Source organism: Salmo salar, chromosome ssa15 (assembly GCF_905237065.1).
Source record: "Salmo salar chromosome ssa15, Ssal_v3.1, whole genome shotgun sequence".
Lineage (NCBI taxonomy): Eukaryota > Metazoa > Chordata > Actinopteri > Salmoniformes > Salmonidae > Salmo > Salmo salar.
In genome coordinates, this window is record NC_059456.1 from 98148435 (window position 1) to 98160605 (window position 12171).

The window sequence follows — 12171 nt, forward strand, 5'->3', positions numbered from 1 at the left end:
GAATGACATTGCATGGGGACTATTTATTTAGCTTGAGGCTCATCAATATGTATGGCTGTTTATGGTCTGTCGGTGGTGGTGCATCCGTTGATCGGTACACTGCTCTGTTTTGGGGAGTAGGACAGGTCCCTGGGGAGATGCAACGGGACTGAAGCATGACGTGTGGAGCCACCGTAATGAGCAGAGGCAGAGGGGCCTGACAGCAAGAGAGGGCATCATGGGAAATCCCTTAGCAGCCAGTTTCTCAGTGACAGAGTAGTGAGCTCCGCCCACGCTCCTCTACATTTCTAAGCTGTCTGTCTGTCTGTGTTATAATAAGTCTAGCTGCACATCTGACTGGCTGACTTACTGCAAATTTCAAAATTATATGACTAAACTCAACAAAAAAAAGAAACTGTATTATGAAGGCAAGGTCAAACTTAGGCAGGAAATACCATCAATGAGCATTGAGTCGATTATTGTTATCGATCGATAATGACAAACCTCATGGCATTGACAACTTAGATGGAAATCTACTGAGGATGGTAGCTGACTCTGGCCACTCCTATCTGTCATATCTTTAATCTAAGTCTAGAGGAAGGTGTTAGTCCTCAGGCCTGGAGGGAAGCCAAAGTCATTCCGCAACCCAAGAATGGTAAAGCAGCCTTTACTGGTTCTAACAGCCGACCTATCAGCTTGCTGCTAGCTCTTAGTAAACTGTTGGAAAAAATTGTGTTTGACCAAATACAAGGCTATTTCTCTGTAAACAAATTAACAACAGACTTTCAGCATGCTTATAGAGAAGGGCACTCAACATGTACTGCACTGACACAAATGACTGATGATTGGTTAAAATAAATGTACACTAAGAAGATTGTGGGAGCTGTACTGTTAGATTTCAGTGCAGCCCTTGATATTATTGACCATAACATATTGTTGAAAAAACGTAAGTGTTATGGCTTTTCAACTTCAGCCATGAATCCACGATATGGCAATTATCTAATAGAACATAGAGGGTTTTCTTTAATGGAAACTTCTCTAATGTTAAACATTTAAAGTCTGGTGTACCTCAGGGCAGCTCTCTAGGTCCTCTAATCTTTTATATTTTTACAGATGACCTGCCACTGGCATTAAACAAAGCCTGTGTGTCCATATACGCTGATGATTCAACACTATACGGGCCAGCAACTACAGATAATGAAGTCACTGAAACCCGTAAGAAGGAGTTGGAGTCAGTTTTGGAATGGGTGGCCGGTAATAAACTGGTCCTGAACATCTTGAAAACTAAGAGATTTGTATTTGGTACAAATCATTCCCTAAGTCCTAGACCTCAGCTGAATCTGTGAATGGTGTGGCTCTTGAGCAATTTGAGGAGACTAAATTACTTGGTGTTACCTTAGATTGTAAACTGTCATGTTCAAAATATATTGATTCAATGGTTGTAAAGATGGGGAGAGTTCTGACCGTGATAAAGAGATGTTCTGCTTTTTTGACACCACACTCCACAAAGCAAGTCTTGCAGGCTCTAATTGTATCTTATATTGATTATTGTCCAGTGATATGGTCAGGTGTTGCAAAGAAAGACCTAGTTAAGCTGCAGCTGGCCCAGAACAGAGCAGCACGTCTTGCTCTTCATTGTAATCAGAGGGCTAATATACTATGCATGCCAATCTCTCTTGGCTAAGAGTTGAGGAGAGACTGACTACATCACTTCTTGTTTTTATAAGCAACAATGTATAGAAAATTCCAAATTGTTTGCATAGCCAAATTACACACAGCACTGATACACACAATTACCCCACCAGACATGACAGCAGGTTTTTTCCCCCACAGACCCCAGGTCCAGAACAAATTCAAGGAAACGTACACTATTATACAGAGCCATGATTGCATGGAACTCCCTTCCATCACATATTGCTCAAGTGAACAGCAAACCTGGTTTCAAAAAACAAAGAAGCAACACCTCATGGCACACCGCCTCTTCTCCATGTGACCTACTTGTTGTGTGTATGTACTGACATGTACAGTACCAGTCAAAAGTTTGGACACACTTACTCATTCAAGGGTTTCTTTATTTTGTACTATTTTCTACATTGTAGAATAATAGTGAAGACATCAAAACTATGAAATAACACATGGAACCATGTAGTAACCAAAAAAAAGTGTTAAATCAAAATATATTTTAAATTTGAGATTCTTCAAAGTAGCCACCCTTTGCCTTGATGACAGCTTTGCACACTCTTGGCATTCTCTCAACCAGCTTCATGAGGAATGCTTTTCCAACAGTCTTGGAGTTCCCACATATGCTGAGCACTTGTTGGCTGCTTTTCCTTCACTCTGCGGTCCAACTCATCCCAAACTCAATTGGGTTGAGATCAGGTGATTGTGGAGTCCACGTCACCTAACACAGCACTCCATCACTCTCCTTGGTCAAATAGCTCTTACACACGCTGGAGGTGTGTTTTGGGTCATTGTCCTGTTTAAAAACAAATGACAGCTCCACTAAGCCCAAACCAGATGGGATGGCGTATCGCTGCAGAATGCTGTGGTAGCCATGCTGGTTAAGTGAGCCTTGAATTCTAAATAAATTACTGAGTGTCACCAGCAAAGTACCCCCACACCTCTTCCTCCATGCTTCACGGTGGGAACCAAACATGCAGAGATTCTCCGTTCACCTACTCTGCGTCTCATAAAGACACGGCCGTTGGAACCAAAAATCTCAAATTTGGACTGGATTCATCAAACCAAAAGGATAGATTTCCAACGGTCTAATGACCATTGCTCATGTTTCTTGGCCCAAGCAAGTCTCTTCTTATTGGTGTCCTTTAGTAGTGGTTTCTTTGCAGCAATTTGACCATGAAGGCCTGATTCACGCAGTCTCTTCTGAACAGTTGATGTTGAGATGTATCTGTTACTTGAACTCTGTAAAGCATTTATTTGGGCTGCAATCTGAGGAGCAGTTAACTCTAATGAACTTATCCTCTGCAGCAGAGGTAACTCTGGGTCTTTCTTTCCTGTAGCGGTCCTCATGACAGCCAGTTTCATTATAGCGCTTGATGTTTTTTTGCGACTGCACTTGAAGAAACTTTCAAAGTTCTTGAAATTTTCCAGATTGACTGACCTTCATGTCTTAAAGTAATGATGGACTGTCATTTCTCTTTGCTTATTTGAGTTGTTCTTGCCATAATATGGACTTGATCTTTAACCAAATAGAGGTATCTTCTGTATACCACCCATACCTTGTCACAACACAACTGATTGGCTCAAATGCATTAAGGAAATTCCACAAATTAACTTTTAACAAGGCACACCTGTTAATTTAAATGCATTCCAGGTGACTACTTCATGAAGCTGGTTGAGAGAATGCCAAGAGTGTGCAAAGCTGTCATCAAGGCAAAGGGTGGCTACTTTGAAGAATCTCAAATATGTTTTGATTTGTTGAACACTTTTTTGGTTACTACATTATTCCATATGTGTTATTTCATAGTTTTGATATCCACTATTATTCTACAATGTAGAAAATAGTAAAAATAAAGAAAAACCCTTGAATGAGTAGGTGTCCAAACTTTTGACTGGTACTGTATGTGTAACTGATGACACACACACGTTAATGTTTTTAAATGTATGTAAATTCATTGTGAAGTATTTTGTCTGTAACGTATTTTTCATGTGTCGGACGCCGGTAAGACTAGCTTTCGCCATTGGTGTCAGCTAATAGGGATACTAATAAAAATCTAAAACATGTCACCAAGTGGATGAGATGCTCAAAGTTGGAATAAAGGAATGTTAATAACACTGGAGGGTTTAGACAGGGGAGTTGGGGATAGTTGCATGTGTCTTTGTGTGTGTGTGTGTGTGTGTGTGTGTGTGTGTGTGTGTGTGTGTGTGTGTGTGTGTGTGTGTGTGTGTGTCGAGGGGAGCACTACAAAGGGAAATGATCAAATGACGAAGTGAAACAGAAGAGGGAACAGCAAGGGAACGTCAGCCAATTTTGAAAATATAGAAAATATAAATAGATGGGAGAAAAAAAAAGAAAAAAGAAAAAAACGAGGTCACCACCCTCCTGAAAGTCAACTACAGTATGTGAATGGCAAAGAGATACAGAAGAAGTATCCATATAATGCTTCTTGATGTGGGGTTTACTGGCACGCTTCTCCACAACAACGGCTGAAACATTGTCTGACTCTCGTGTCCTCCGGCTCAGAGGGGAAAAGGTGACATGTCAGGTACTGACCCTACAGTTACTGAGCTCCTCCGCCGTGAAGATAATGGCCCCTAACTTCTTCCCAGGAATCCCACTGTGAAAGAGGAGAGAGAGAGTGATGGAAACAGAGAGAGAGAGAGACAGAAAGAGATGTTTTAATAGGAATGACATTACCATACATAGTCACAGGCCCGCTCTTTGTCTGAATACTGAGGCAACATTCATTAACAATGTAACCAAGGTTGGGTAGGTTACTTTATACATCTAATCCTTTACCTGTCCAAAACTGTAATCAGTAATGGAACTTTTGTAGTGCCCAAACTCAGTAACATAATCGGATAGCTTCAGTTATTTTTAGATTACTTCCCCCTAAGAGGCATCAGAAGAAGACAAACATTTATATTACCATTTGAACAACACCTACTGCAGGTAAATCAATGTTAGAGTTTACATAGCCAGCCATAAATGGATGTTTCATTTTATGGGTTGGTTATGGTAGGCTTATTCTAACCCATTGCTTTCTGCTACAGATAATATGATTAGGCTATATCTTTACATTAAATAAAAGTCTGGCAGATTCAGTCATTCCAATGCATTTAATAACCCTTGATCTTCAAGAATAGGACTTGGAAAAATGGAAATATATACTGAGCAAAAATATAAATGCAATATACAATAATTTCAAAGATTTTATTGAGGTACAGTTCATAAGGAAATTAGTCAATTTAAATACATTCATTAGGCCCTAATCTATGGATTTGACATGACTGGGAAAAAAAGACATGCATCTGTTGGTCACAGATACAGTAACTTTAAAAAAAGGTAGGGGCATGGATCGGAAAACCAGTTAGTATCTGGTGTGACCACCATTTGTCTCATGCAGCGTGACACAGCCCCTTTGCAAAGAGCTGATCAGGCTGTTGATTGTGGCCTGTGGAATGTTGTCCCACTCCTCTTCAATGGCTGTGCAAAGTTTCTGGATTTTGGCGAGAACTGGAACATGCTGTTGTACATGTTGATCCAGAGCATCCCAAACATGCTCAATGGGTGATATGTCTGGTGAGTATGCAGGCCATGGAAGAACTGAGAAATTTTCAGCTTCCAGGAATCGTGTACATATCCTTGCAACATGTGGCCGTGCATTCAAACAATCAAATGTATTTACAAAGCCCTTTTTACATCAACTGACGTCACAAATTGCTATTCAGAAACCCAGCCTAAAACCCTAAACACAAGCAATGCAGATGTAGATGCACGGTGGCTAGGAAAAACTCCCTAGAAAGGCAGGAACCTAGGAAGAAACCTAGAGGAACCAGGCTCTGAGGGGTGGCCAGTCCTCTTCTGGCTGTGCCGGGTGGAGATTATAACAGTGGCAAAAGGTGTTCAAACGTTCATAGATGACCAGCAGGGTCAAATAATAATAATCACAGTGGTTGTAGAGGGTGCAAAAGGTGAGCACCTCAGGAGTAAATGTCAGTTGGCTTTTCATAACAGAACATTCAAGATTCGAGACAGCAGGTGCGTTAGAGAGAGAGAGTCAAAAACAGCAGGTCTTGGACAAGGTAGCACGTTTCTGGGATATTTTATTTCAGGTCATGAAACTAACACTTTACATGGTGTTTATATTTTAGTTCAGCATAGATTAGCCAAGTTGTTTTACCTGAGCATAACCCAAAAACCAAAGACTTATTAGCCTACGCTGTTGTTGATCATTCTGTGGTCACGGAGCATTGATTGGGCTCATAGCTTGAGTTGGAAAATAAATGCTGCTCTCATGGAATGGCATGCTTTGAGCACTATACTGTGCTATTTGCATGTGAAAATGAATGCCATTTGCTGCATTTGCTATAGGCCTATTGTTTAAGTTTTTGTTGGTGACAGTTTAATATCTCGATAATTTGCAGCTGTTTTAAGTCTATCAAAAGTGCCTATGGATGATCTTTTTTATCAGTACGAATTAGATTGGGCAATAAAAGCCCCACTCGTGGTCTTCTTGAATGAAACTGTTTGTTGACAGTATGGAGCATGAATACCACAGGAGTTTATAAGGAACTCCATCCCACTTAATTCCATTGGCTGGGATGAAAAGTCTGACTGCATTCAACCCATACTGCATAGCACATTCACAAAGCTGTATTTTCTTTTTTGTTCTGCTTTAATGCAGTTGCCATCACATCAAGGTTAATGCTTTGTTTTTTACTTCCATTCAACTTAGTGGATTCACAAAGTGAATGAGAGCGAGGATAATGAAAGCCAGAGCAGACGAGAGGAGAGAAGTGTAAGAATGGGATGAAGCATGAAAGAGTGTGAGAGAAGATAAGCGAGAGGCTATGCGACAGTTAGGGGCTTGCAAGGTCAACCCTGCAAGCTGGTCAATTACTGTGCAGTGGAGGTGGACTGCTGAATAAACCTGGGTCACTCTGGGCTAGCTGCATCTCACTCCACAGCTCTCCACTCCTCTCCTCCAGTCATTAGTAGGGACCTCTGACTTTCTCATCAAATGGATTTTGAGAAGGATGAGAGGAATTAAGGAAATGCTATTGAGATTCTCCCCTGGTGCAGCTCATCCTCTCACCACATCGCTGTCCAATCAAACCATGTACAATCTCAGAGAGTCCTCGCTGAGTTACAGAGGTGACACAGTGTAATACTATTCCAGTGTGCAATTCTGACCGAGATTGGACACCCCTCATTATAATTACAAACCTCTGTTTTTACTAGGTGTTATACAGTGCCTTCAGAAAGTACTCACACCTCTTTTTCATTTTTCCAAATGTTGTTGTGTTACAGCCTGAATTTCAAATGTATAAAATTGAAATTTTGTGTCACTGATCTACACACAATACCCCAAAATGTCAAAGTGGAATTTTGTTAGCACATTTTTTATTTTTTTATGAATAAAAAATGTAAAGCTGAAATATCTTGAGTCAATAAGTATTCAACCTGTTTGTCATGGACAGCCTAAATAAGTTCAACAGTAACAATGTGCTTCACAAATCGCGTAATAAGTTGCATGGACTAATTCCGTGTTCAACAATAGTGGTTAACATGATTTTAGAATGACTACCCCACAGATGCAATTATCTGTAAGGTCCCTCAATCGAGTAGTGAATTTCAAGCACAGCTTCAAAATATTTAAAAACATCCATGCTCTGTCTGGTGGAGTCCACAAAGCATATTACATGTAACAAACAGTCACATGACCTACAGCATGGTCAAGCAAGTTCATGTTTTCACATTTTTTGGACTAATTATCAACTATGATTTAGAACCACGGAGAGTTACCACAAGTCACAAAGACAACAGACACTCCCTACACTATTTCAACACCATTGCAACATCAACAAATCACCTCTGCTTAGTCTAATTCAATGACAACTAAAAGTCACCAAAAACAATTTAGTCCAACCAACGTAAGCTAAATATGATTTGACTGTCCATGGTTCTGATTTCTCTCTGCGTGTGTAAGTACTATAGAAAACATAGACTCACCCTACTTGTAGGGAAACACCAATGCCATCTTCCTCTCCTTCATGTTGACGAAACAATCTACGTTTTTGTTGTAATAGGCTACCTTGCTAAAAATCACAGTTCAGCTCAACGCAGATTGGCTATTATTTTATACTTTTTTTTATCAAGGGAGGCCAAGTGCTCGCTGGCTACCCTTGCATTCAATTAGACGGGCGGCAACAATGTCATACTCTTTTTGACCAGACAGCATCAGATAGGCCTAGATGGGTTACACATATAGAGACTGAGGGGCGCTATTTCGCTCCCTCAAATGGATTCCTACAATTCCTGTGAATTGCAGGAAAATTATAAAACACAGAGAGAGTAATGAAATTATGTATTTTTCATTTTTTGGAACATATTTTGGGGAAGCCTGGCATTGGGGAAGCCTAGGCATCCACGAATACACACCACTGAGGCACAAGCAAAATCTTAGCGGAAACCTGGTTCAGTCTGCTTTCCAAAAGACACTGGGAGACAAATGTACCTTTCAGCAGGACAATAACCTAAAACACAAGGCCAAATCTGTACGGGAGTTGCTTACCAAGATGATATTGAATGTTCCTGAGTGGCCTAGTTACAGTTTTGACTTAAAAATCGGCTTTATAATCTATGGCAAGACTTGAAAATGGCTGTCTAGCAATGATCAACTTGACAGAGTTTGAAGAATTTTAAAAAGAATAACGGGAAAATATTGTACAATCCAGGTGTGCAAAAAATATATTTCTGTATTTAATTTTCAATGTGTTTGTAAACATTTATTGTGTGTAGATGGGTGAGCAAAAACAGATATTTAATCCATTTAGAATTCAGACTGTAACAAAACAAAATGTAGAATAAGTCAAGAGGTATACATCATTTCTGAAGGCACTGTATAACACATGGTGAGTAATGGCAGTAAATTGTGGAGGAAATAGAACAGTTAGTGGAAAACAGAGCGTTCTGTCTCCACCATCCTGATGGTATCTGGATATGGAGAGGAAATAACAAATGACCATAAGTTTCCTTGGTAACAGAAGTCATAGCAGCAGCAGCAGCAGCAGAAAACAGGACACATCGTCTAACTATGTCATAGCAGACAACAGAGCCCCTGGGCAGAAATCCTGTTAGCTAAAGGCCCACCACGTCTCAATGTGATTAGACCTGGGAGAGAATGTCCTTCAGAAACATAATCTCCTCCCTGTCACTCCCATCCCTAGTCTGAAGGCAAATGGAATGGCAAGACTAGCAACAGGCAGGCAACCTATTATTACGGAAGACCTGAGAGGACATATGAATAAATAAATACCAATGCATCATTATGTCGAGATCACGACTTACAGTATTTCTCTCACGATCACTACATAACAATAGTTGTTTGGTCGAAAGTAACATCCATTCATTTGTTCAGATGCACGATAACCACATCATCAAGGAGCCATGTGATCCCAATGCCCTCGTGGGGCATTTAAGCCCTGAACGATGCCTGACAGGCAGTTCTGTCTCCCAGGCGGTGTGCCGCCACAAAGAACACAGCCAATCGCATGCAAGGAAAAATGCAGCCAACTTGGCTAGTCTTATGTGCTAGCTAGCAAGCTACACTATACAAAATGTGTGGATTCGGCTATTTCAGCCACACCCATTGCTGACAGGTGTATACAATTGAGCACATAGCCATGCAATCTTCATTGACAAACATTGGCAGTAGAAAGACCTCACTGAAGAGTTCAGTGACTTTCAACGTGGCATCTTCATAGGATGCCATCTTTCCAACAAGTCAGTTCGTCACATTTCTGTCCTGCAAGAGCTGCCCCGGACAACTGTAAGTGCTGTTATTATGAAGTGGAAATGTCTAGGAACAACAATGGCTCAGTCGCAAAGTGGTAAGCCACACAAGCTCTCAGAACGGGACTGCCGAATGCTGAAGTGCGTAGAGAGCAAAAATTGTCTGTCCTCGGTTGCAATACTCACTACCGAGTTCCAAACTGCCTCTGGAAGCAACGTCAGCACAAGAACTGTTCACCGGGAGCTTCATGAAATGGGTTTCCATGGCCAAGCAGCCACAAACAAGCCTAGGATCACCATGCGAAATGCCAAGCATTGGCTGGAGTGGTGTAAAGCTCGCCGCCTTTGGACTCTGGAGAAGTGGAAACACGTTCTCAGGAGTGATGAATCACGCTTCGCCATCTGGCAATCCGACAGATGAATCTGGGTTTAGCGGATGCCAGGAGAACGCTACCTGCCCGAATGCATAGTGCCAACTGTAAAGTTTGGTGGAGGAGGCTGGGGCTGTTTTTCATGGGCTAAGCCCCTTAGTTCCAGTGAAGGGAAATTGTCATGCTACAGCATACAATGACATTCTAGATGATTCTGTGCTTCCAACATTGTGGCAACAGTTTGGAAAGGCCCTTTCCTGTTTCAGCATGACAATGCCCCTGTGCACAAAGCGAAGTCCATACAGAAATGGTTTGTTGAGATCAATGTGGAAGAACTTGATCTCAACCCATCGAACACCTTTGGGATCAATTGGAACGCCGACTGCGAGCCAGGCCTAATCGCCCAACATCAGTGCCCGACTTCACTAATGCTCTTGTGGCAGAAAGCAAGTCCCCGCAGCAATGTTCCAACATCAAGCGGAAAGCCTTCCCAGAAGAGTGGAGGCTGTTATACCAGCAAAGAGGGGAAACAACTCCATATTAATGCCCATAATTTTGGAATGAGATGTTCAATGGGCAGTTGTCCACATACTTTTAGTCATTTAGTGTACCTTGCTATATATGCTGGATGTTAACTAGCATAACAGATACAGTACCAGTCAAAAGTTTGGACACACCTACTAAATCAAGGGTTTTTCTTTATTTTTTTACTATTTTATACATTGTAGAATAATAGTGAAGACATTAAAACTATGAAATAACACATGGAATCATGTAGTAAACAAAAAAGTGTTAAATCAAAATATATTTTATATTCTTCAAAGTAGCCACACTTTGCCTTGATGACAGCTTTGCACTCTTGGCATTCTCTTAACCAACTTCACCTGGAATGCTTTTCCAACAGGCTTGAAGGAGTTCTTGTTGGCTGCTTTTCCTTCACTCTGCGGTCCAACTCATCCCAAACCATCTCAATTGGGTTGAGGTCGGGTGATTGTGGAGGCCAGGTCACCTGACGCAGCACTCCATCACTCTCCTTCTTGGTCAAATAGCCATTACACAGCCTGGAGGTGTGTTTTTGGTCATTGTTCTGTTGAAAAACAAATGATGTCCCACTAAGCGCAAACCAGATGGGATGGCGTATCGATGCAGAATACTGTGGTAGCCATGCTGGTTAAGTGTGCCTTGAATTCTAAATAAATCACAGACGGTGTCGGGGTGCTTTGCTGGTGGCACTATCACACCTCCTCCTCCATGCTTCACAGTGCGAACCACACATGCAGAGATAATCCGTTCACCTACTCTGCGTCTCACCAAGACACAGCGGTTGGAACCAAACATCTCAAATTTGGACTCATCAGACCAAAGGACAGATTTCCACCTGTCTAATGTCCATTGCTCTTGTTTCTTGGCACAAGCAAGTCTCTTCTTCTTATTGGTGTCCTTTAGTAGTGGTTTCTTTGCAGCAATTTGACCATAAGGGCCTGATTGACGCAGTCTCCTCTGAACAGTTGATGTTGAGATGTGTCTGTTACTTGAACTCTGTAAAGCATTTATGTGGGCTGCAATCTGAGGTGCAGTTAACTCAAATAAAGAAAAACCCTAGAATGAGTAGGTGTGTCAGTAGGTGTGTCTGGACATCAGTGATAAAAAATGTAATAAAAATACACAAGGTGATATTTCGAAACGTACACTGAACAAAAATACAAACGCAACATGTCAAGTGTTAGTCCCATGTTTCATGAGCTGAAATATAAGATCCCAGAAAATGACCATATGCACAAAATCTATTTTCTTTGAAATTGTGTGCACAAATTTATTTACATCTTTGTTAGTGAGAATTTCTCCTTTGCCAAGATAATCCATCTACCTGACAGGTGTTGCATATCAAGAATCAGATTAAACAGCATGGTCATTACACAGGTGCACCTTGTGCTGGGGACAATAAAAGGCCACTCTAAAATGTGCAATTTTGTCACATAACACGGATGTCTCAAGTTGAGGTAGCGTGCAATTGGCATGCTGACTGCAGGAATGTCCACCAGAGCTGTTGCTAGAGAATTGAATGTTAATTTCTCTACCTCAAGCTCTACCCCACGTGCATGGTGTCGTATGGGCAAGCGGTTTGCTGATATCAACATTGTGAACAGAGTGCCTCATGGTGGGGGTGGGGTTATGGTCTGGGCAGGCATAATCTACAGACAACGAACACAATTGCATTTTATCCAGTGGTGTAAAGTACTTAAGTAAAAAAAAATTAAAGTACTACCTAAGGAGTTATTTGGTGTATCTGTACTATTTACATTTTTTACAGCTTTTACTTTTACTCCACTACATTCCTGAAGA

At 41.2% G+C, this 12171-nt stretch overlaps 1 protein-coding gene across 5 annotated transcripts in view; it reads right to left on the minus strand.

Moving 5' to 3' along the window:
• LOC106572752 (copine-9) overlaps window positions 1–12171 on the minus strand; it is a 78087-nt gene that overhangs the window by 32268 nt on the left and 33648 nt on the right. For all 5 annotated transcript variants that reach the window (XR_006759309.1, XR_006759310.1, XR_006759308.1 and 2 more), the window contains exon 8: window positions 4214–4277. Coding sequence is in view for 2 of the 5 variants with exons in the window: in XM_014147206.2 (XP_014002681.1) it covers window positions 4214–4277 (64 nt within the window). In the remaining 3 variants the exon portion in view is untranslated. The remainder of the gene's footprint in view (window positions 1–4213; window positions 4278–12171) is intronic.